This window comes from Aquarana catesbeiana, linkage group LG12 (genome assembly GCF_042186555.1).
Source record: "Aquarana catesbeiana isolate 2022-GZ linkage group LG12, ASM4218655v1, whole genome shotgun sequence".
Classification (NCBI taxonomy): Eukaryota; Metazoa; Chordata; class Amphibia; order Anura; family Ranidae; genus Aquarana; species Aquarana catesbeiana.
This window is the reverse complement of record NC_133335.1, coordinates 167,605,295-167,631,684: the sequence shown is the minus strand read 5'-3', so window position 1 is coordinate 167,631,684 and position 26,390 is coordinate 167,605,295. Positions and strand designations below refer to the sequence as shown.

At 45.1% G+C, this 26,390-nt stretch overlaps 1 protein-coding gene across 1 annotated transcript in view; it reads left to right on the top strand.

Annotated features, from left to right (window-relative positions):
* Positions 1-1,573: 1,573 nt before the first annotated feature.
* QRICH2 (glutamine rich 2) overlaps positions 1,574-26,390 on the top strand; it is a 131,018-nt gene continuing 106,201 nt past the window's right edge. Inside the window, 1 exon segment of the mRNA XM_073606189.1 lies at positions 1,574-2,285. Within this exon segment, the coding sequence (XP_073462290.1) occupies positions 1,863-2,285 (423 nt within the window). The 5' untranslated portion in view covers positions 1,574-1,862.

Here is a 26,390-nt window from a genome sequence, read left to right as displayed (position 1 = left end):
ATATGTATACTGCCCAGTAATCAGCAATAAAGATTAGCATATTGATGCTTTTAATTTAACCACTTGCTGACCGGGTCACGCCGATATACGTCGGCAAAGTGGCATGTTCCTGCGAATCGACGTACGGGTACACCTTCCCCTTTAAGAGCCGCCGGAGGCGCACACGTGGCATGGCGAGGGACAGGATGTGCGTGGCAGGCGGGCGAGATTGCTGGAACGAGAGCTAGAACGGGGATTTGTGCGTAAACACACAAATCCTTGTTCTGTCAGGGGAGAGGAGACATATCGTTTGTTCCTAGTAAATAGGAACAACGATATGTCTCCTCCCCCATTCGGTCTAATCCCCATACAGTTAGAAACACTAAGGCTGCTTTCACACTGGAGGCGCTTTACAGGCGCTATATCGCTAAAAATATCGACTGTAAAGAGCCTCTCACTCCAGTGTAAAAGCCTGAGTGCTTTTACACTACAGTGGTGCGCTTGCAGGATGGTAAAAAAAAGCCCTGCAAGCAGCATCTTTGCAGCGCTATAGGAACGGTGAATATACTGCTCCTAAAGCGCCCCTGCCAAACCGCTTTTAACCCTTTTTTGGCTGCTAGCGGGGGTTAAAAGTGCCCCGCTAGCGGGCGAATACAGCCGGTAAAGCGCCGCTAAAAATAGCGGCGCTTTACCGCCGCCACCCCAATATGAAAGTAGCCTTACTAGGGAACACATTTAACCCCTTGATCGCACCTTAGTGTTAATCCCTTCCCTGCCAATGACATTTACACAGTAATCGGTGCATTTTTATAGCTCTGATCGCTGTATAAATGTCAATGGTCCCAAAAATGTGTCTGATCTGTAATCCTGTCACAGTACCGCTAAAAATCGCAGATCACCGCCATTACTAGTAAAAAAAAAATATAATAATAATAATATTAAAAATGCCATAAATCTTTTCCAGTTTGTAGACGCTATAACTTTTGCGCAAACCAATTAATATACGCTTATTGCAATTTTTTTTGTACCAAAAATATGTAGAAGATATCTATATATCGGCCTAAACTGATGAAGAAATTTGTTTTTTAAAAACATTTTTGGGGATATTTATAGCAAAAAGTAAAAAAAAATTGTCGCTCTTTTTTTTGTTTATAGCGCAAAAAATAAAAACCGCAGAGGTGATCAAATACCACCAAAAGAAAGCTCTATTTGTAGGAAAAAAGGATGTCAATTTGGGTACGTTGTTACAGGACCGCGCAATTGTTAAAGTGATGCAGTGCCGTATCGCAAAGCAGCCAAATCTTCCGGTCTGTAAGTGGTTAATAAAATGAACAGCATCATTTATTAATTGCCCTGTGGTTTAGCAGTAATACAGGCCCTGACAGGTGGGGAAACAAGTCACCTCACCTAATTTCTGCTATAAAGTCCTCTTTTTGTTGTGGCAGATTTCCTTTAAAAAGAAAGAAAGCAAATTGGACTTCTTGATATGTAGCACAGGACAGTGCTACACGATCATGTCTTGTGAAAGTTGTACTGTGCGTATCCTAGCAACAGGCGAAGCCAGTGTACAGCTGCTTATTATGTGAACAATAGGAGTGTCTAGGTTCCTCTCATAGCCTATTGGCTTCAAACTGGTGAACCCGATAGGACAGACTGTAGGATGTCGGAGTCAGCAGGGCATGGTCTTAGCACAGACTGAGTGAAGCAGGTATGAGATAACAAGAACTGATCCCAAACCACAGTGCTCACCAGAGCTGGCAGAGCCTTGGCTGCTCACTCTTTAGAATTTAAGGGCATCTCTTTTGATCACTCCTCATTGTGTTTTTCAGAGGGGCTCTGATTTCTGGCTTACAAACACTGTGATTTCAACCAACGAATGAGTTATGGCAACAGTCATCAGCCTTTCCGATCTGGTAAATTTATCCATTGGCACACCTGAAGTCGGGGCCGTTAATTTCAATGCCCTGCACACTCTTCTTCACGCCATAATAAAGAATTTAAACATCCAAGACGTAAAAGCCAAGGTCCCAGAGGAAGAGAATGGCCCATACAATCCCCCTAAAGGGCTGGTGAAGGCAGCGGATAAAGAGTGGCAGAATGATTGGGTGCCCAATGGCAACCATCAGGTGGAGCAAAAGATTTTGAAATTGGAGCAACAGTTAGAGGCACTGCATAGTTTGCCCACTGGACTGGACCTGATGGGAAGAGCAAAAACACAGCAGGATGGCAGTACACCAGTAGAAGATATGTGGAATATGATACAGATGAAGAAGAGACTTGAGGCTAATGAAGATGGAGTATGCCGGGTAAGTTAAAATATTTCACCTTTTAAGGTTCTTTTACATGGGCAGCTGTGGGGCAGTAAAAATAGGCAGCTGAGCCATGGTTTTACCGCCCCCTGTCCTCCCAGCCAAATGTAGCCATTACAGTCTGACAGGGTTTTATACATAATGCTTTACGGTTATGTCATTTATCTTAGACTGCAGAGTCAAGCTCACCACGATGGGGCTGCACCGTAACCGCAAACCAAACACTTGCCTCCCAGTTGTGGTGCGGTCGCGCAATGTAACACTCCCATGTGCAAGTTTAAAAAACAAAAAAAGAAAAAAAAGCACAAAAAAAAGCACAAAAAACAGCAATCAGGAGGCAGCAGTGGCGCCTCCCGAACACCTTGTAGCTGCTACTATATCATCCACTGACAAGTGATCCACCAAAGATCACTTTTCAGAAGGCAGTAAGCACTCACACCTGTCAAAAAGAGAGCTTAGATATCCAGGTTTTTAATTGCAGCAACTAGTAGCAACAGCATGAGTGGCCTGAGACTAATAATAACTATAAAAAAAAAAAATAACTTTAACATATCTAGCATTCCTGAATTTGAAAAAAAAGCGGAAGTGTTGTCCATAGCAACTATTTTTTATTTCTGAAACCCTTAACAGCTCCCCCTCTGGGCCCTTTTCTGCCAGCTTCCTGATCATGGGATCACTGTGATTGGTTGTCACAGTGATCCCCTAATCAGGAGCCCATCAGTACCAGGAAATGTTTGTGACAGAATGGTCATAGTGCTAGGGGTGGCGGGTGAGTGCACTTCTAGCACAAAACAGCAATGCTGGCTTTATGCATATATACTATGTGGCAGTGTGGCAATAAATAAAAACTTTGGTGCCCATTATTGTGGCCCAGACCCTCCTCACCTGTGCCAGCATATGTGAATGTCTTGCATGTGCGCAGATGTGCTGAAGGTCTCTGCCAGGTAATCGGAACCTGGCTGAGTACTGCAGCATGCGCACACAACACTGGTTGTGTTCAGTGTCTGCTTGCATGGAAGTGCTACTGGTCTCCGGCAGGTCTTGAAACACAAGTGTCACTGATACTGCCTCCTAGGATGTGCGACATGCAAATCCCAGGAGGCAGCGAGGTGGGCATCTAGACGAGAAAGAAGAACACCAAATCTGATTCTAATTGTGGCAGAGGGAGGGGGAGGAGCCAGATGGAAATTATTTTTAATTGGGTGAAGGTCCACTTTAACGTTTGATGTTTTAATTTCTGTATGTTTTTCCACTGGGGCGATTTTTCCTCACTTCCTCTCTCTATGATGCTTGCACTAGCAATGAGGGTCTCAGCCAGCACTAGGAAGCAAAAAAAAACATTTTCAAAGGTTCTAACCCCTTCTCCATGGTATCATTTTTTTTCTTTTTTTGTCGTGGGCTTTTTAGAGGGATTTCTCAGCATTTCCTGTCTAGATGCAAACGACAGAGAATCTAACCCTTCCCTGCTCTACCTAAAGCTAAATAAAACCATTTTGACTGGAGTTGGGCTTTAATATTTAAAGCAAATTATTCAGAGGGTCCATAAAGTTACAAAGGCACTAACCTTAAAAGAAATCACTATAATATCTTACTGTCTTTGGGCCCATTGGCTAAAACTTCACTCTGTAACAGAGCTCCTGGTGCCAATCCAATTTGACTTCTCAGGGTGGTCAAATAATGTGTCCCCCGGTGGGCACTGTGGCTCCTCCCACAGACACCTGGTCCCTGCAGGACACAATAGTGATGTTGGGTTCATCAGGAGGAACCAAAGGGACAAGTGGGGGGCACACTGTACCTCACACCTGGAAGTATGGAATCGGATCAGAGGCAAGAACTCTGCAAGAGATGAAAATTTCAGCAAACGGGCTTTAAAAGCGTAATGTATAACATTGCTTTGTTCACAGGTTAGCGCCTTTGCAAGTTTTCGGCTCCCTGAAAGGGTCATTTTAATGTGTCCCGCTTCCCTGAGTTAAAAGGTGTGAATCAGAATCGAATAACAAAGTAAGCAGTGTCATTACACTACTTCTATGTACTAGAAGCTCTACTAGACCCTGGCGGAGTGGAGGACCTTGTGGCTGAATCTAGTAGGTGTGAGGAACTTATACCACGGTGGCTTTGTACTGCTCAATTTGTCCACCATTGTTCCTTCATCAATTTTCTGGAAGGGTTTTAAAAGAGAATATGCGGTAGCTGCCAGATTGTCTACTCTCAATATGGTGCTTAAGTCATATTTTTTACACTGTGGGGTGTCAGGATAATTCCAGCCTTTAGACCACCTCTTGGCACTGCAGATGGACAGGGTAGTAAATGAGTAATGTCATGGTTCTGCCCTGGAGTGCCGCATCCAATGGAGACCAATGTAGCCTCCTTTTCTGATATGTGGTTTTATGTTGCTTGGAAACTAGGCAGAAGAGAGAATTTTGACCCCCACATACAAAAGAATGTCGTATAAAGCGTATTTAAACCATATGGAACGTTGATAATTTACGAACCACAGCCAGAAACAATCTTGGCAATGCTGTTCTCAGGAGAGCACCATATACAGAATGCCATTCACCAATTCCCTTCCAATTTCTTTTTTTTCCCTTTTAGTTTTCTCTTCTGTTTTAATTAAATAATGTTTTCTTTTGTTTTGGATGGAGTTGGGAAGGGTTGCAACCCCTGTCATGTTTTTATTTATGGTGTCCCTGATAGAGATTCACTCTCTCTTTCTCCTAGACCGAACATGTTTACACGTTTTTAATGTTTATTTAACCTCTTCCCACCGACATGGTGTATATATGTGGCCCCTCGGCAGGTGGACTATAACACCAACATCTGCAGCCCTATGTAAACACTTTTGTGTGCTGAGAGAGCGCACTCCCGGCACAGTCACTGGCGGGGATCGGAAAGCTCCTGATGCATACTTTCCAATCATGTTTCCAATCACCGCAGTCACATGACCTGAATGCCCACCTTCCGGCATTCAGAAGCTCTTAAAGCGCTGGGAGGCAGCCAGAAGGGGTTAAGGAAATGACAGCAAGGAGTATATTCAGATAGAATTTATACATGTGTAGCGTTACCTCTGCAGAAGCTGCTTGATAATCTGGGCTCTGTTCTGCACCGCGACTACAAGAACACCTTCAGCCCCTCTGACGCATATGGATGAATGAATGTTACTGCAAGCACTTATAAGAACAGGGGTATAGATACCTTTAACTGTGAATAATCACCAGGAAATAGATACAAGACCGTTTAGTGGTAAATAAAGTCAACTAATCAGTACGGGTTAGAATAGTGGGTGATTTGGGCATAAATGAACACACAGAAGGTAGGTTCAGACACAGTCTGCTAGACCATATAACCACAATGCCAAGGTAACTTAAAATAGAGTTCTGTACCACTACACTGGAATTAACTCATAAATCAGCAGCTTCAGCAATAAACCATGCATACAGTGAGTATAGAAAAGAATCACCCCCTCCAAAATAATCACATTTTTTTGCTTTGCAACATGTTAGTGCTATGATGTTGTAAGTTGCACTGAGTACAGCTGGATAAAAAAAAACTGTGTCTGTCTTCATTTCAGGCTGCAAAGCCGCAAAATTTGATTATTTTAAAGGGGGGCAATTCTTTTCTATACCCACTGTGTAAGCATTAACTGCAATGTGAATAAAGATAATATAACTATTCTAGAATGCACTCTAGGAGAATGGCTTGGATATGGTGCAATGTCCTCTGAGAGGTACCTCTTAGCATAAGCAATAGGTAAAGGTCTTTGAGGTTGATTTACTAAAGGCAAATCCACTTTGTACTACAAGTGCACTTGGAAGTGCTGTCGCTTTAGATCTGAGGGGAAGCTCTGCTGATTCTTTCATCCAATCATGTACAAGCAAAGTAAGCACTTTATAAGGTGAGCATGACTATTTCCATTGTTACTGGGGCATATAAGTTATCCTGAGGCATGGCCTCTCCGCATACTGTATATCTCTCTCATATTTCTCCTATAACAGTTTGCATTTAAAAATGCAAGATTTATATAGGGTCAAAATGTGGCCAGTAGCAGTTATATGAGAGGTGAGCATAGCTTGCAACTGTCCTTCATTTGGAGGTACTGTCCCTCTTTTGGGTCCAAATCCCTCTGTCCCTCATGCACGACTGTACGAGATTTTTCCGCAGGATCCTCCTGGCTGTACTGCATCTGAACTATATGGCAATGCAGTCTGTAAGGTTTAGATGGGCAGGTTGTATAAGTACTTCTTCCTTGCCTAGTGAATGATTTATATGAGGAAAACACAAAAACTGCGCTAGACTTATAGAAAAAACAGAGGCTGCAACTCAAATGTGGGGTACACACAATAAACAGGTAGAATAAAAGAGGTTGCGCCCACAAATTAACCTGATTTATCACAGTCCATAACTTCAGTTCCTGATATGCACCACAGTGAGATCACACAAAATGAAGAAGTGCCCGACACCATATAAACTGCCTGCTTACCAAATAGCAGGCAATATAAAGCGTTCGGCTGTAACCCAGCCGCGGCCTTGACTGCAGGAACGGCTGCTGAACACACACAGGAGGCCTGGTACCGGATATAGTATTGGCAACCACGTGAGCCTCTCACTGGGTCGTGGTCATACAGGGATGTACTCCAGATAGGCTCAATGGAAAGAAAAACTGACCATAGTGTAATAGTCTACTAGGTTTATTAAAGAACTTACATGAATAAATATAGCTTTGCATTAAAAATAAGTGTCGGCCGGCAACACAGGAGCCCGTCCTCACATACAGCGCGGTGACGTCAGTGCGCACCCTCACAGACGCGTTTCGTCATAGGTGACGTTTTCAATGGGGGTCCCCTCATTTCAGATCTTCCCCTCAGATCTACAGTGACTGCACTTCCAAGTGCACTTGGAGTGCAAAGTGGATTTGCCTTTCGTAAATAACCCCCATTGTCTTTCTGTCATGGAACTTGCTTTTTTGACTTTGATAAATAAAGAATAAAAAAATAAAAAAAATACTGGGGCATTCAGATCCATATGTGTAATTGGTCTGAATGCATCAAAATCAGAAAATCTGTTAATGGGAAAAGCCAGAGTAAAGGAAAAATAGTGGTTTAAAAAGTATCGGGATTAAATCAATTGCTTTTTCATATCATCTCTTCGTGGTCCATGTAACTAGAGGTGTGTGCTATCTCTACATACTTTGTGCTAAAAAGGTGCGCCTCTTTCCCATCTCAGAAAGTTGGGAGGTAGGGTGAGGGTGTCAGAATTATTGGGTCTTGGTTGGCTGCTTTTATAGCTTCTTAATGTGACCAGGATAGATTTTGATACCAATAGGGTTGAGGTTTGGGCTTCCTGTTACCACTGGTTCATAGTGAATCCCTGGGGTTCACAAAGCACAAACTTCTGGAAACGTTGTAGTATAACCATCCAAAATGAGGAACAACCTATAATGCAATGCATAGGCTATGCCCCTGGTTAGATGAGTCCCAAAGGGCCAATCAATTAATAAAAATTGATAACCCATATTGTCAGTGTGTGTTAGAGCTGTTAGAAAAAAAAAAAAAAAACAATTCTGTTTAGGGAGAGATACTGTTTTTTTTTTTTTTTTTTTGGAATTTTGACTTTAGTACATGTACCCCATGGCTGTGTCTGGCTCTTCCTAAATTCATTATTAGCTCTGCAAATGGCCATAATTAAATGGCAAGATTCACCCACATAGACTTCAGTGGAGTTTGCCGCAAAGTTCACAAACTTAAATTTTTTTTTGCAAAATTCCTGAAACTGTTGGTGAACAGAACCGAAGCAGAATCATTGGATACCAATTGATTAGATACTGTATTTCAGATCTTAAAAGAGTTGTAAACCCCCGAGGGTTTTTCACCTTAATACATTCTATGCATTAAGGTTAAAAACCTTCTGTAGTGCTGCAGCCAGCCAAACCCCCCCCCGTTTTACTTATCTGAACGCTGTTTTTCTCCTGCCGGGAACAAGCACGTCAGCTCTAGCTGGTGTCTTGTGTCCTGATTGGATAGATTGATAACAGCGCAGCCATTGGCTCCCGATGCTGTCAATCAAATCTAATGATGCAGGCGCTGGTGGGCGGGGCTAAGTCCTACTTTCTGTGTGAATACACGCAAAAGCAGGACTCAGGAGAGTGCCCGCACGGGTGTCCACCAAGGAGAGCGCTTCTTCGACGTGGACACCTGAAGCAGGGAGGAGCTACCAGTGCCGCCGGGGGACCCCAGAAGAGGTAGCAAAACTAACTGCATAGTGGAGGTAAGTATGACGTGTTTGTTATTTTATTGATTTTTTTTTTTAACAAGGGTTTACAACCCCTAATTTAAATGTATATGTACAGACCAATCTCAAAAAGAACCGCTCACCTTACCAGTGACTTGAACATTTGGATCCATGATTGTATGGCCAACTTAAAACATATAAACTATCCCAATAATGCAGGATAACTTAAAGCGGAGCTTCATTCATTTGTTCGACTTTACATCTATTAAATCTTCTGCCCTCGATGTTTTAACTTTCGATAGTAAAATATTTTTTTCTGCCAGTAATTACCTTACAGCCCACTTCCTGTTTCTTGTCTGGTAAAAAGCTTAGGCTTATGACATCATGCACAGCTCTCTCTCTCTCTCTCTCTCTCTTTCTCTCTCACTCATGAGAGTTTGCCAGGAAGGGAGGGGGGATGAGTCATAAGAGGGCCAATGAGAGCTGGAGGTGTGCCTCTGTGTGAATCCAGGAAGGGAACAGGCAGCAGCTTCAGCTGCCCACAGTTAAAATGGATGCAGCCAGACTCAGTGGAGTGAGATTTCTGCAGCATATTTGGCAAGTAAAGAATCACAGTATATATAAAATAATATGCAAAGAGGTTCGAGGGAAGCTTCAGAATGGCAAAGATGTTTTTATTACAAGCAGACTGAGCAGACTGCAGTTCCTCTTTAATCATCATCCCTCCTTGTTCTCTCCTGTACAAAATGCAGTCACTTCTCTAGTTGAATTATTTAGCAAGACACCCTCGGGTCTCATTACAGATAATAACCTGCCGTCAACATCAACAAACAGCTCATCATTATGTTACTAAGACAGGTAATTACTGCAATGTGAGATGGAATGTCTGTTACTGTGTGTTAACTGTTTATGGCGACAGCTAGAAATCACAGCCTGTATGTTCATTAGGGATTTCCCATATTGCATATTCTCTGATTAATCACATTCACTTTACATTCTTCCACACACGCAACAACATTTCAATGCCGCCAGAATATAGATTTTATATATATATATATATATATATATATATATATATATATATATATATATATATATATATATATATATAGTGCCTTGCAAAAGTATTCACCCTCCTTGGCATTTTTCGTGTTTTGTTGCCTCACAACCTGGAATTAACATGGATTGTTTGAGGATTTGCATCATTTAATTTACAGAACATGCCCACAACTTTGAAGATTTTTTTTTTTTTATTGTGAAGCAAACAAAAATGGGACAAAATAACAGAAAAAGTCAATGTGCATAACTATTCACCCCCTAAAGTTAATACTTTCTAGAACCAGGGGCGGACTGACCATTGAGCCACGTGGGCACTACCCGAGGGCCCTGGGCCACTAGGGGGCCCCATCAGGGTTGCCAGCCTCAGTAAAACCAGGTACAGTATATATAAATCTGTTTTCTTTACATCTGTCTGTGTATACTGTGTGATTGTATACTGTGTGGCCCCATAATCTCTGATTGCCTGGGGGCCCTATAATCTCCTATTGCCCGGGGGCCCCAACCTTTTGCCGCAATCACAGCTCCAAGTCGCTTTGGATAAGTCTCTGAGCTTGCCACATCTTACCACTGGGATTTTTGCCCATTCCTCCTTGCAAAACTGCTCCAGCTCCTTTAGGTTGGATGGTTTGCACTTATGAACAGCAATCTTTAAGTCTGACCACAGATTTTCTATTGGATTGAGGTCTGGGCTTTGACTAGGCCATTCCAACGCATTTACATGTTTCCCCTTAAACCACTCAAGTGTTGCTTTAGCAGTGTGTTTGGGGTCATTGTCCTGCTGGAAGGTGAACCTCCGTCCTAGCCTCAATCACACACAGAGTGCTACAGGTTTTGCTCAAGGATATCCCTGTATTTAGCACCATCCATCTTTCCCTCAACTCTGACCAGTTTCCCAGCCCCGACTGCTGAAAAACATCCCCACAGCATGATGCTGCCACCACCATGTTTTACTGTGGTGATGGTGTTGTTTGGGTGATGTGATGTGTTGGGTTTGCACCAGACATAGCGTTTTCTTTGATGGCCAAAAAGTAAAATTTTAGTCCCATCAGACCAGAGCACCTTCCTCCATACATTTTGGGAATGTCCCACATGCCTTTTTGCAAACTCAAAACGTGCCATTTTGTTTTTTGCTGAAAGTAATGGCTTTCTTTTGGCCACTCTGCCATAAAGCCCAACTCTATGGAGAGTACGGCTTATTGTCGTCCTATGTACAGATACTCCAGTCTCTGCTGTGGAACTCTGCAGCTCCTCCAGGGTTACCTTAGGTCTCTGTGCTGCCTCTCTGATTAATGCCCTCCTTTTTCTTTTGTATTATTTTAATTTTGTATTAGCACTTACCCAATACGTCCTGAGGAAGCTATTAAAACTGTGAAACGCGTTGACAAGAAAGCATGGAGGAGTTCATGGATCCAACTCTGATACCTATACACATGTTGTGTTTGTATCCCCTACGGATTATATATACTAGAATCTACATCCATGCTTCCATGTATATTCTGTTGGGTATTTGTTGACCTTATCAGTTAGTAGGGTGTTTTTGTTTATCTAATGTTATTTTAATTATTTTTGTAATAAAGATTATTTTTTTTATAAACTACTGCCTCATGATATGCCCACAAAGTCCGCTTTGTTTTGATAGAGTTTAAACTCATTCAATCCTCTCTATATAAACCCAAGAGCAAAAACTTAACACATTTGCACCTTACCAGTCCTTAGATGTGGTGGCAGCATTAGTTTTAATTTTTCAGACCTATTTGCCATTATTTTCAACTGATCTGTTAATAACACACTTCAAGCATCACACTGGTAAACTGCATTAAATTACATTTAAATTTCACTCCACTCTGCAGTGTTTTTTCTATTTCCATAAACAGGGTTTAATTTATTTATTTGCTTATTTAGTTAATATTATAGGTATTTACAGTGGGGACGGAAAGTATTCAGACCCCCTTAAATTTTTCACTCTTTGTTATATTGCAGCCATTTGCTAAAATCATTTAAGTTCATTTTTTTCCTCATTAATGTACACACAGCACCCCATATTGACAGAAAAACACAGAATTGTTGACATTTTTGCAGATTTATTAAAAAAGAAAAACTGAAATATCACACGGTCCTAAGTATTCAGACCCTTTGCTGTGACACTCATATATTTAACTGTCCATTTCTTCTGATCATCCTTGAGGCCGGGTTCACACTGGTGCGACACGACTTTGGATCCGACTTTGCCCTGCGACTTGAAGCCGACATATGTCCGACTTTCAATGAACGGGGATCCGACTTGGATCCCCGCCAATACCAGGCACTGTGTTTGGTATGAATCTTGAGGGGGCACTCCACGCCAAATTTTAAATAAAAAACCGGCATGGGTTCCCCCTCCAAGAGCATACCAGGCCCTTCCGTCTGATATGGATTTTAAGGGGAACCCTCTATGCCGAAAAAACGGCATGGGGGTCCCCCCGGAATCCATACCAGATCCTTATCCGAGCACGCAGCCCGGCCGGTCTGGAAAGGGAGTGGGGACGAGCGAGCGCCCCCCCCCCTCCTTAACCGTACCTGGCCGCATGCCCTCAACATGGGGGGTGGGTGCTGTGGGGCGCCCTGCGGCCCCCCCACCCCAAACCACCTTGTCCCCATGTTGATGACAAGGGCCTCTTCCCGACAACCCTGGCCGTTGGTTGTCGGGGTCTGCAGGCGGGGGGCTTATCAGAATCCAGGAGCACCCTTTAATAAGGGGGCCCCCAGATCCGGGCCCCCCACTCTATGTGAAAGAGTATGGGGTACATCGTACCCATTCACCTAGGAAAAAAAGTGTCAATAAAAAACCCCACACTAGACAGGTTTTTAAAGTAATTTAGTAGACAGCTCCGGAGGGCTTTTTCCGACTTTGGGGGTCTCTTCCGACTTTTCCGCGGTCTCCGCCTCTTCTCCGCGCTCTCTGGTTCTTCTCCCGCTCTCCGGTATCTTCTGTCGGGCTCCTCCCCTATCTTCTGCTCTTTTGCCCACTCTTTTGCTAGCAGTGGCCCGGTCTTCTCTGCCATCTTCTTCCCTCTTCTCTTCTTCCGATGTTGACACGACAGTCTCTCCCACTGTAATGCCGTGTGCGTGGTGCGCAATGACTTATATAGGGATGGGGCGTGGTCACCGGGTGAGGTCCCCAAATCCAGGTGTGAAAAACTTCTGTTTTTTCCCCAAATCCAGGTTTTTAAAGTAATTAGGCAGCTCCAGGGGTCTTTTCCGACTTCTCTGTACTCTCCGGCCTCTTCTCTGCGCTCTCCGGTTCTTCTCCTGCTCTCCGGTATCTTCTGCCAGTCTCCTCTGCTATCTTCTGCTCTTTTGCCCGCTCTTTTGCTAGCGGTGGCCCAGTCTTCTCCCCCGTCTTCTTCCCTCTTCTTTTCTTCCGAAGTTGACACAACGCTCTCTCCCACTGTAATGCGGTGTGCACGGAGCGCAATGACTTATACTGCCCTGGGACTGTGACGTCATAAGGGGCAAGGTCACCGGGTGATGTCACCAATGACCACGGCATTACAGTAGGAGAGAGCGTCGTGTCAACATCGGAAGAAGGGAAGAAGACGGCGAAGACCGGGCCACCGCTAGCAAAAGAGCGGGCAAAAGAGCAGAAGATAGCGGAGAAGCCTGGCAGAAGAACCGGAGAGCGTGGAGAAGAGGCCGGAGAGCGCAGAGAAGTCGGAAGAGACCCCCGAAGTCAGAAGAAGACCCCTGGAGCTGCTTAAGAAATTACTTTAAAACCTGTCTAGTGCGTTTTTTTTTTTTTTATTGACGCTTTATTTCCTAGGTGAATGGGTAGGGGTACAATGTACCCCATACTCATTCACATAGAAGGAAAAGAAAACTGCGCTTGGAAGAATCAAATAAGCAGCAGCTTATTGTGGGATATACACAAAAACAAATAGGAAACAGAGAAGCCGTGCTGAAAAATTATTCCTAGAAAATTAATTAATTCCAGAATGGGTGGTATATAGATATCTCTAGTGCATACATTTATATAGATCTGTGAAAAAATTGATATTAATATTATATAAAAGTGAATATATAACCCAGGAAAACAACAAAAACAAAAAATTATTTTGTAATGTGCTGGTTGAAGTCCAAAGTATCAAATGCCCCAACTTTACAAATAATAACACTCAGTGCCTTGACATAACGAAGTGTATCCCCAACTGATGAATGGCATGCTTACCAGATTGTAAGCCAATTAGACAGGTGGCTTAACCCAGCCTAGGCCTTGATGCAAACCAGTCACAGTAGGATATAATGATATTCCACTTGAACGGCGGCTGTGCGGTGGGTCCACGTTAAAAAATTATCCCAAAAAATATATATAATAACATAGCGTAATACTGACACAAAAATGTATTAATTAAAAATAAAGATAAGAGAAGCACTCACATTGTGAGATATAGAAAAGTGTATATAGAACACCCAGTGGTGAAAAATTAGCAATCACCAACACCACACAAAGAGCCTCCTTCCCAAATGGCAGATAATTAGTGCAAAATCGGATATGTGGAACATCAGCCAGTGAAGAAATCAATAGGTGCACCAACACCACACGGATGGCCTGCTTACCAAAAGGCAGATTCAAAAAGCAGGTATCTTAACGACCAGATGAAACTCCAGCTGGATAAGATGAGACTAATGGATGGATGGATCGACCTTGCAGCTTTGAACCGAAGGCTTCATAACTCACACGATGTATGTAGGACCAATCCCAAAGAGAATGGAATAATGCCAATAGCGTAATAACGTTTATACTGGTTTATTATATAAAAAAAAAAAAAGCACTTACAAACAAACTTGCAATACTAGCTAAAACGAAGCTGGCCGGCAACAAACAAATCCCCCGTCGTCTTCAATGGGGCGACGTGATGACGTCAGCACGTTACCTCCCAGACGCGTTTCGTCATAGAATGACGTTTTCAATGGGGAACTGCGGGCAAAAGAGCAGAAGATACCGGAGAGCATGGAGAAGAAGCCGGAGAGCGCGGAGACGTCAGAAGTGACCCCCAAAGTCGAAAGAAGACCCCCGGAGCTGCCTAATTATTTTCTTTAAAAACCTGTCTAATGTGTTTTTTTTATTGACACTTTTTTTTCCTAGGTGAATGGGTAGGGGTACCCCATACTCATTCACATAGGGTGAGGGGCCGGGATCTGGGGGCCCCCTTATTAAAGGGGGCTCCCCGATTCCGATAAGCCCCCCGTCCGCAGACCCCGACAACCAACGGCCAGGGTTGACGGGAAGAGGCTCTTGTCCTCATCAACATGGGGACAAGGTGCTTTGGGGTGGGGGGGTCGCAGGGCGCCCCAAAACACCCACCCCCCCATCTTGAGGGCATGCGGCCTGGTATGGTTCAGGAGGGGGGCGCTCGCTCATCCCCACCCCTTTCCTGACCGGCCGGGCTGCGTGCTCGGATAAGGATCTGGTATGGATTTTGGAGGGACCCCCACGCCGTGTTTTCAGCGTAGGGGGTGCCCCTTAAAATCCATACCAGATCGAAGGGCCTGGTATGCTCTTGGAGGGGGAACCCATGCCGGTTTTTTATTTAAAATAGATAATGCAAGACGGCGATCCCACTTTGATCCGACTTCAATGATAGTCAATGGGCTGAAGTAGGATCAAAGTCGGACTAAAGTAGTACAGAGAGCATTTTCAAAGTCAGACCGACTTGTGTCGGACCAGTTAGGACGGCTCCCATAGGGAAACATTGATTTTCACACGTCACGCGACATGAGCTCCCAATGTCGGAGCATTTGTCGCACTAGTGTGAACCTGGCCTGAGATGGTTCTACACCTTCATTTGAGCCCAGCTGTGTTTGATTATACTGATTGGACTTGATTAGGAAAGCCACACACCTGTCTATGTAAGACCTTACAGCTCACAGTGCATGTCAGAGCAAATGAGAATCATGAGGTCAAAGGAACTGCCTGAGAGCTTAGAGACAGAATTGTGGCAAGGAACAGATCTGGCCAAGGTTACAAAAAAAATTCTTCTGCACTTAAGGTTCTTAAGAGCACAGTGGCCTCCATAATCCTTAAATGGAAGACGTTTGGGATAACCAGAACCCTTCCTAGAGCTGGCCGTCCGGCCAAACTGAGCTATCGGGGGTGAAGAGCCTTGGTGAGAGAGGTAAAGAAGAACCCAAAGATCACTGTGGCTGAGCTCCAGAGATGCAGTCGGGAGATAGAAGAAAGTTGTAGAAAGTCAACCATCACTGCAGCCCTCCACCAGTCGGGGCTTTATGGCAGAGTGGCCCGACGGAAGCCTCTCCTCAGTGCAAGACACATGAAAGCCCGCATGGAGTTTGCTAAAAAAAAACACCTGATTGTTGAGAAATAAGATTCTCTGGTCTGATGAGACCAAGATAGAACTTTTTGGCCTTAATTCTAAGCGGTATGTGTGGATAAAACCAGGCACTTCTCATCACCTATCCAATACAGTCCCAACAGTGAAGCATGGTGGTGGCAGCATCATGCTGTGGGGGTGTTTTTCAGCTGCAGGGACAGGACGACTGGTTGCAATCGAGGGAAAGATGAATGCGGCCAAGTACAGGGATATCCTGGACGAAAACCTTCTCCAGACTGCGCAGGACCTCAGACTGGGCCGAAGGTTTACCTTCCAACAAAACAATGACCCTAAGCACACAGCTAAAATAACGAAGGAGTGGCTTCTCAACAACTCCGTGACTGTTCTTGAATGGCCCAGCCAGAGCCCTGACTTAAACCCAAATGAGCAATTTTGGAGAGACCTAAAAATGGCTGTCCACTAACGTTTACCATCCAACCTGACAGAACTGGAGAGGATCTGCAAGGAGGAATGGCAGAGGATCCCCAAATCCAGGTGTGAAAAACTTCATTTTTTTCCCCAAATCCAAATCCTGAATACTTTCCGTCCCCACTGTATATAGTACCGGCAATTTATGCAGCACTATACATGCTAAACATTGAAATCAGTCCCTGCCCTTTTAGGCAAGGTTCACACTGTTGGGGGTGCAGGACAATATGTAAATCACACGTGTTCCTGCAGCAGCAAGCACATGCAGCCAAAATGCGCTGCTCTTTTGCAGATGTGCAGGGGTGCCATTCATTCTCAGCGGCAACCCCATGCATCTAAAAATGCAGTGCGTTTTTAGATGCATGAAACCTGCTGGTGCATAAGTACCATGCTGTTTCTGTGCTGTTGCGATTTTGAAAAGGTGCAGGGTCCTTATCCCTGATTCTTCCCACAGGTACAACAGCCCATTTAAATGAATAAGCTGCTTTGCCCGCACAAAACGTGAGCCTTTTCAACTTTTTTTTTTTTTTTTTCTAAAATCCAGTTCCCCTATGTACCAAAATACCTCAGTTGCAGAAAAATAGGCAAGTGAGTACTTTGACCAAATTATCAGTTTTATGCATATTGTCCAACTGCAAGCTGTATAAACTTGAATGCTTATTGGATTTAAGCATATCAGGTGATGTGTATTTTTGTAATGAGGGAGGGTGTGACCTAAGGAGATCAAAACCTTACATTAAGTCGTGCATAATTATTAGGCAGCTTCTTTTCCTCAGGTAAAATGGGCCAAAAAAAAGAGTTAACTGACTCTGGTAAGTCAAAAATTGTAAAAAGTCTTTCAGTAGGATGCAGCACTCTTGAAATTGCTAAGATTTATAAGTGTGATCACAGAACCATCAAACGTTTTGTTGCAAATAGTCAACAGGGTCACAAGAAACGTGTTGACAAGAAAAGACGCAATTTAACTGCCAAAGATTTGAGAAGAACCCAACGTGAAGCTACCAGGAACCCATTATCCTCCTGTGCTGTCATATTTCCAGAACTGCAACCTACCTGGAGTGCCCAGAAGTACAAGGTATTCAGTGCTCAGAGACCTGGCCAAGGTAAGGATTGAAACCCGACCACCACTAAACAAGACACAAACATTGAAACGTCAAGACTGGGCCAAGAAATATCTGAAGACAGATTTTTAAAAGGTTTTATGGACTGATGAGATGAGATGGACTCTTGACAAACCAGATGGATGGGCCTGTGGCTGGATCAGTAATGGGCTCCACTTTGACTCAGATGCCAGCAAGGTGGAGGTGGGGGGGCAGATACCTATCTAATACAGGTATATGCTCCCACTTCCAGCGATAGATCGCCGCAGAATCTGCAGTGATGTACACCTTGTTCGGCCCCTCCTCCGCCCCCCGCTGTCTTCTGGGAGACACACAGGTCCCAGAAGACAGCATGGACCAGTCAGGACACGCAGCGCAACTCGCGCATGTGCAGTAGGGAACTGGGTTATGAAGCCGCAAGGCTTCACTTTCCGATTCCCTTACTGAAGATGCCGGCACCTCCACCCGGGAGCCGAGGGACGGGGCGGCTTCGGGTGAGGACATCACAGGCACCCTGGACAGGTAAGTGTCCTTATTTAAAAAGACAGCGGCATTTTTTTTTGGCGGAACTCCGCTTTAAATATATGGAAGCAGTGCTAAGTTTAATTATTTTATGTTGACAGTTTATGAGGTCAGCTGACCTTTCACTATAGCAGCAGCTTCAGTTATATTAATACATTTATACATTTTTAATTATTTACTGTTATTTCTTTATTACTCTAATTAATTACATGGTTTATGCACTAACACGCATAGTAAGTGCACATAACATACAACCATAGCGCAGGTACACTCATTATTCATTAATATATATACACATACTAGGGCCATTTTAGACAGGATCCAATATATTTACCAGCATGGAGTATTAGAAAAAAAAAAACAGAGTACCTGGAGAAAACTCACACAAGCACAGGGAGGACATGCAAACACATTCACTTGCAAGGTGCCTTTGAACTTGCTAGAAAAGTTGACTGAGTCAGTGACAGACAGTGTGCATTAGGGGGCACTCAATCTTACCTGCCCACCTGTCACATTAATTAACCCTTTCATGACTAAGCCTATTTTTGAAATTTGGTGTTTACAAGTTAAAATCCATATTTTTTGCTAGAAAATTACTTAGAACCCCCAAATATTATATATATATATATATTTTTTAGCAGAGAATCTAGAGAATAAAATGGAGATTGTTGCAATAGTTTATATCACACAGTATTTGTGCAGCGGTGTTTTAAACGCAAATTTTTGGAAAAGGGACACTTCCATGAATTTAAAAAAATCCAAACAGTAAGGTTACCCCAATTTTTTTGTATAATGTGAAAGATGATGTTACGCCGAGTAAATAGATACCAAACATGTCACGCTTTATAATTGCGCTCACTCGTGGAATGGCGACAAACTATGGTAGCTATGAATTTTCATAGGCGACGCTTTAAATTTTTTTTACGGTTACCAGGTTAGAGTTACAGAGGAGGTCTAGGGCTAGAATTATTGCTCTCGCTCTGACGATCGCGGCGATACCTCACATGTGTGATTTGAACACCGTTTACATATGCGTGCGCGACTTCCGTATGCGTTTTCTTCGCTGCGCGAGCTCGCGGGGACGGGGGCGCTTTAAAAAAATTTTTTTTATTTATTTTATTTATTTTTATACTTATAAATTGTGTTTAAAAAAAAATGTTTTTTTTTTACTTTTATTGCTGTCACAAGGAATGTAAACATCCCTTGTGACAGTAATAGGTTGTGACAGGTACTCTTTATGGAGGGATGGGGAGTCTAAAAGACCCCCCATCCCTCCTTTACACTTCAAAGTATTCAGATCGCCGAAAACGGCGATTCTGAATACTGTGTACTTTTTTAAATTCGGCGCCATTGGCAGCCGAGTAAACGGGAAGTGACGTCATGATGTCGCTTCCGCGTTTACATTGAGAAGGCTGGAACGAAGCCGCCGACAGCTTCGTTCCAGCCCGCCCACAGCCGCCGGAGGCACCCGATTGGACACCGGGCCTCCCGATCGCACGGGAGGCCCGGTAAGAGCAGCGGGAGGGGGGGATGTCCCTTCCCACTCCTCCGATATAACAGCCGAGTGGCTTTTAGCCGCATCGGTTGTTATATATGGATAGCCGATCGCCCGCTCTAAACAACGGTACCGGGATGATGCCTGCAGCTGCAGGCATCATCCCGGTATAACCCCGGAAAGCCGAGTACGCATATCTGCGTACGGTCGGCGGGAAGGGGTTAGTTCCACCCACAAAAGGAACTTCCACGGATCGGATTCCCCCCCGGTGCCACATTTGGCACCTTTCAGGAGGGAGCGGGGAGCGGATACCTGTCAAATCCAGGTATCTGCTCCCATTTCCAGGGAAAGATCGCTGCAATCTTGTGCGGCGATCTACGCAATGTCAGGCACCTCCTCCTTTCCCCCGCTGCCTTCTGGGAGATGCACAGGTCCCAGAAGACAGCAGGGACCATTCAGAAAGCACAGCACGACTCGTGCATGCGCAGTAGGAAACAGGCTGTGAAGCCGTAAGGATGCCGGCGCCTGCACCCGGAGCCAAGGGATGGGTCGGCTTCGGGTGCCGACATCGCGGGCTCCCTGGACAGGTAAGTGTCACTATATTAAAAGTCAGCACCTGCGGTATTTGTAGCTGCTGTCTTTTATTTTTTTTTTTACCCAGGCAGAACTCCACTTTAAGATGAGCAGCAGTGTCAATGCAGTTGCCCATCCTAATACACTTCAATGGGCTGCTTGCACGCAGCACTCAGAAGTTACAGACAGTATAAGAAATGGCCTGTTCACATTATGTAAGCGTCATTGCCCACATAAATGCGGTCTTACATGGCACAGCCCCTCCCTCCTTGCACGTTATAGCCATCTCTTCTTTTAGAGTGTCTAAATACTCTCTGTGCTGGCCCAGCTCCTTCACCGCATAACCTTTTATGTAGCTTGCAGGAGAGGAGTGAAGGGGAATACTATAGAGTGTTACTTGAGTGACAGCTCTGAGTCTGCTGGGGCTGCTGACTTCACATTCAAGAAGGTGGTCCCCAGCAACAGTCAGGGCTTTTAGATGTCTACAAAACAGAGGCTTTTACAGGTAAATAACATGTCTAAAAGACAATGAATGAACATATAATCTTATTACTGTATATTGAAATAAATGGACTGGTGACAGGTATCTGTAATCTTAACTAAATGTCCTAGTTTCACTGTTTTAGAGCTTATACAAGATTCTCTCCCCATCTCACCAGGTTTAAATATCTGCTTGGGCCACATAAGACTGATTGGCCCAGCACTGCCACATGGAATGAGTCACATGCTCCTTCATACCCTTCATACCCTGAAGTACCAGGTATTTAAGCAACTGGTGCTGAATGGAGCAGTGGGGGAGTGAAGGAAAGGTAAGCAAAGGTAGGTAGCTGGGTGTGAGGAAGATTAAATCAAACCAGTTGCTCTGCCCTAAATTGGCAACACACGTTTGATTAAAAGCATAATCCACTTTTGTGGCCATATGTAATGTTACGCACTTATTTTGAGTCTAACATTAACATAATCACATTCCCCAGTACCCCACCTAGAGTTGCCACCTCATCCCTTTAAACCTGAACACATATTAATTACACAGGTTATGTGGCAAATTGAATGCAGGTAAGGCACTAAGTGAGTTTAATTACCATCTTAATCAACCACAGAATCTGTGTAATTAATATGTGTTCGGGTTTAAAGGGATGAGGTGGCAACGCTACCACCATCTCAAATTGACCCCCCTTAACTGAATCACAGGGTGCTTATCTTTGGAGTGTCCTGTTTCTTTTTAAATTTAGTGCAGCAGGAATCTGTTACTTAAAAAGGCTGGGAGTTTGATTTACTAAAGGCAAATAGTGTTCACTTTGCAAGAGAATTTTCCCCAAAGCTTAGCGAATTAGGTGAATCTCTGCTGACGTCCGTCATCCAATCACGTGCAAGCAAAATGCTGTTTTTTTAAAATTTTCCTTGCATGTGATCGGATTTTCTTTTCTTGATGAAATGTTACCTTATTCAGTAAGCTCTGGGAAAAATTCCCTTGCAAAAGTGCAACATCCCCTGCGGTGACAGAGTCTGTGCATTGCACCCACAATGCACTAATCGTGGCTGTAGTGCTTTGCAAGCAAAAATGTAAAAGGCACATTTTGTATTTTATTAATGTAGGTGCGAAAATCACAACTGCCCACATGTAAAACTTGTCGGTTATTGGCATTTCTTTTGTTACGTGCTGTCAACAGTGTAAGGAAAGAAGAGCTGGTATCCAGCAAGTGCGACAGGGGACATTTACATTTGATAATCAGTGCCCCGATGATCAGTGTGGCCCCAACAGTGCCAATCAGTGCGGAATATTAGTGCCCATCAGTGCAGCCTCGTCACTGCCCCCTCATCAGTCCAGCTTATCAGTGCAGCCTCACCAGTGCACATGAGTGAAGAAGAAAAATGACTTATTTGCAAAATTTAATGATAATAATATAACTAAGAAAAACTTTTTTTTTTTTTTAAAGTTGCACTTTTTTTCCATTTGTTTAGCAAAAAAAAAACCCAGTGGTGAAAAAATACTACAAAAAAAAAGCTCTATCTGTCTCAAAAATAAAAAAAATTATACAAATTTCATTTGGGTACAGTGTTGCATCACCGCGCAATTGTCATTCAAAGTGCGACAGGGCTGAAAGCTGGCCTGAGCAGGAAGGGGGTGCCCTGTATTGAAGTGGTTAAATGAAGAACTTTAGCTAAAACACAAAGTTTAGCCATGCCCATGACCATTGTATAACAGATGTACCATCCTTCCATCACTGCCCCATACTCCAAACCCCATACTATTGCCCATTAAACGAGATCACACCAAGTTGGAGTAAATATTGGCCATAGCAGCCTCTTTTATTAACCGATTAAATTTAAAATGAACACAACTGTAAAATATCTGTTCCAAAAAACCCATTAGTCATTACTAGCGTTGTCTTTGCAGGAACCCCAAAATACCATCTGTTTAATACTGCACTGCGGTACCTTTCAAATATGATAATAGGCCTCTAGCCGACATGCTGGCTCAGAGACAACCCACAAACCGCAGTGCACCCGTTAACCAACTTCCAGCTGAACCACTGTTAACTGGAATACCACTATCGGGACCCATACCACCGATGGGTCCCGAACTCTTCCTTCCGAGGTGTCTTCATTCACGTCATTCAAGACCAACACCCGCCACAGTGCCCAAGGGAAAAACCTTACCCTTGGGTGCCCCTCCACACCCTCAACGCTCTCTGGATGCCATTCTGTAACCCCAGTGCCCACATATCAATCCCCACCGCATTGAGGTGTACCCCGTCACCCCGAAGGTATCTCCAAGTATCCACCTCCAGCTCTAAGTGCCTGATAGCCAGCCCCCCATTCCGAACCACAAATCTGCTAACACCCCTGTTAACCTTTTTACAAGCCTTATTGAGCCTCTCTACTGATCTGGCCAATCACCAAGTCGTCCGAGCTATGATGTCGGACCACACAATAATCATCTCCGGGAAGGCCATGCGGAGCCACAGGAAATCAAATTTGATATTCCATGTTATGTCCAACATGGACCTCACCCCCAAATCATTACCGCCTATGTGTAGCACCAAAACGTCCGGCAGCCTATCCAGTCACGCAAAGCGATGCACTTCCAACACCATCCTACTCCATAGCATGCCTGGTACTCCCAACCAATGGACACAAGCTTCTTGTCTAGAAACACCCAGTTGTCTCCCCTCCAGCATAACGTCTGCTCTTTTGGCCCCCCAAAACACGTACGAGTGGCCCAATATCCAGACCAGGCCTTGCATTCCTGAAAAAGAAGAAAAACACACCACATATAACATCAACAGGCACGCCGTACAATCATATCCACCCAAACATGCCCCATACGCTCCCCCTCCTCTTTACTCAACCAAAATGTCAGGACGAACGTACAGCTAGAACCTACACGATTCCCACCTACCAATGCGCTTGACCGCCTCAGCATCCAACCCACACCTCGCAGCCTCCGTATCGGCCCCTATACGAAAGGAATGAGATGAAAATTCTTTTTCCTCCAAACCTAGCGCCCTTAAACATTTCTGTAAACCAGAAATAAATTGGAATCTAGACAATGGGGACCCGTTGGCATGTATCATAAATGACCCCGTCAACTCCAGGCGCACCTCTAGAAACCCCTTCACAGCGCCCATCGGACATAATGGCGAACCAGGTAACAAAAAGACTTGAACCTTCCTCCCCCTGCCCACCTAATCCGTTTTGGATCTGCCCAGAACTAGGGATACCCTATGCTCCCTGCAGTTGACCTCCTGGGCCAACATACCCCCTTGTACCTTCTTGGATGGGCGAACCAGTTCGCCCATCCTAAAAGCACCAAAAAATGCCAGGGAGAAAGCCACCTGGAACAAAGAAGCCTCGTAGGCCGATGAACATAAACCAACCAACTGGGCTAAAACCCTCTGCAGGATCTCAAACAACACAGGGCACCTAGAGTCCCTGCGCTTACGAGAGCGCCGATACCCCTTCAACGCTTGCCTCACCCAAAAGTCCTTAGTGAGGTCCTGGCAATCCTGCAATTTGAAAAGAAACGCCAAACCTGCTAGGTTTTTTCCAATCCAGACACTGACACCCCGTTTTCAAGGTTTCGCGAGACAAAGTACAGAACTAGCAATCGCACGTCCAGGCCCTCCTGGTCTACCTCGGCCCGATGCACCGACAGCCATTCTTGCCATACCTTACTTTATGCAGCCCACGTCGCCTCACTTACTGACCTTAAGGCTGAGACCTTATTGATGACCTGTACTACTCCTAGATTGTCCCCGTGGAAGCGCACTTTCAGGTCCCTGTAAGACTCACCCCACAACTCCACGGCCAGCACCACCGGAAACAATTCCAGTAACACCAAATTACAGATAAAAACCGCTTCCTTCCACGAATGCGGCCAGGGTCCTGCACTCCACCGGCCCTGGAAGAAAGCCCCAAAACCTGTCAAGCCGGCCGCATCCGTGTAGCGTGTAGAGTTCCAGATCAAAGTTACTAACCGGCCCAGACATCCACAATGCCCGCCCATTAAACGAGTACAGGAAAGAGGGCCACACTCACAAATCCTCCCTATGTTCCTTTACCAGACGCACGAAATGCGTGGGCGATGTGACCCCCACTGTACTTCCAGACAGCGGTCGGCAAAATACTCTCCCCATCGGTAGTATTCAATACGCAAAAAAACGTACCCAACAACGACTGTTTCCGAAGTTGAACTTTGCGCAATCCCAAAATACTCTGAATCTCCTCCTTGAGGGCAACCAGCTTGTCCTCCGGCAAGCGTCACTCCATGGCGCTGGAGTCCAACACAATGCCCAGGAAACTAAGGACTGTGGTCAGCCCCTCAGTCTTATCCGGGGCCAAGAGTATACCAAAATGATCAGCTATGTGTTCCAACGTAGTCAGTAGCACCGTGCAGCTCCTTGAGGAGGTCGGGCCCCCACAAAGGAAGTCATCCAAGTAATGGATGATAGAATTCACTCCAGATACATCACGAACCACCCACTCCACAAAACAGCTGAACTGCTTAAAGCACAGGAGATTGAGCATCGATCAACGTAGAACTCCTCATTCCAATGACATCCTAGCAACCAAAAGCTATCTGGGTGAACTAAAAGCAGTCTAAAATCTGACTCCGTATTGGATTTGGCCATCAGCACCCCCTGCCCGTAATCTCACACCCAGGACACAGCCGCATCAAAGGAAGTGTAGCTTACAGCACATGCCTCTGAGTCAATTGCATCATTTACCGCCCCCCCTTCAGGAAGGGAAGGTGGTGAATGAGCCTAAATTTATTGGGCTCCTTCTTCGGCACGACCCCCAAGGGAGAGATAACCAAATCCACTAAAGGTAGCGAAGGGAAAGGGCCACACATGCGGCCCAACGCAACTTCCTGCCGTAGTTTCTCAGAAACCACTTCCGAATGTTGCACGACCGAGCGCAAGTTACGTGACACTGGAGGCGCCTCGGCCAGCGCACAAGGTATGCAAAATCCCTCAGAGAAACTCATGTCCGATAACCTTGCCGTGCTTGAAGCAACAGGACAAGGGGTGGGCACCTCCGCAACCGGAGCACTTGTGCATGTACCAGCAAGCCCCCCCAAACTTGCACAAACCTTTGTTATACTGCCAACAGACCCCTTTCTTTTTTTCCGGCAGATTGTCCAGGGGTAGAAGCTCCACTGGCTCCCCCTTGAAAAAACTGATTCGGGGCCCGCTCCGAGGTCATAAGCTGCATCCACAAACTAATGTCCTTGTGGTCCCACCTCAAGGACGGGCGTATCGCCCTCCGCTGCTCGAACTGCTCAGTTGTACCTCAGCCAGGCCGTGCCCCCATAGACTCTGTAGACTTGACCCTATCCAGATTGAACTTTTCCAGCAGCAGCAGTGAGAACAGTTTCACATACTCACCTTTCCAAATTTTTTCACAGACCTCCCCTTTAAGGTACACCCCTAGGGGCCCCTCAAAACACACATACACCTGACATTTTGCCAAGTTGGCTAATCTAATGGCCTCCTGTTTGCTAGTGGCCTCCCCTGCCGTCTGAGCCTTGTCCCCCGCTGCCGTCCTTCCTGCTGACGCAGACTGCCCCTGCACCACAATCTCCACAATGGCAGGGCACCGCTGCCACAGTGGGGGGAACCCCCCCTGGCCCGGGAGCCCCTGTTGCCACCTCCCCACCGCCTGCGGAACCCAGGCCGCCGACAGGCTAACTTGTGTGCTCGTCCGTGGTTCAAATCGCCTGACTAATTCCTTCAGCCCAACCAGGAACCCTTGCAGTCCCGTATCAGCCCCAGCAGCGGCGTGACCGTGGACTGAACTAGCCTCCTCTTCCCTCAGACTGCCCAGA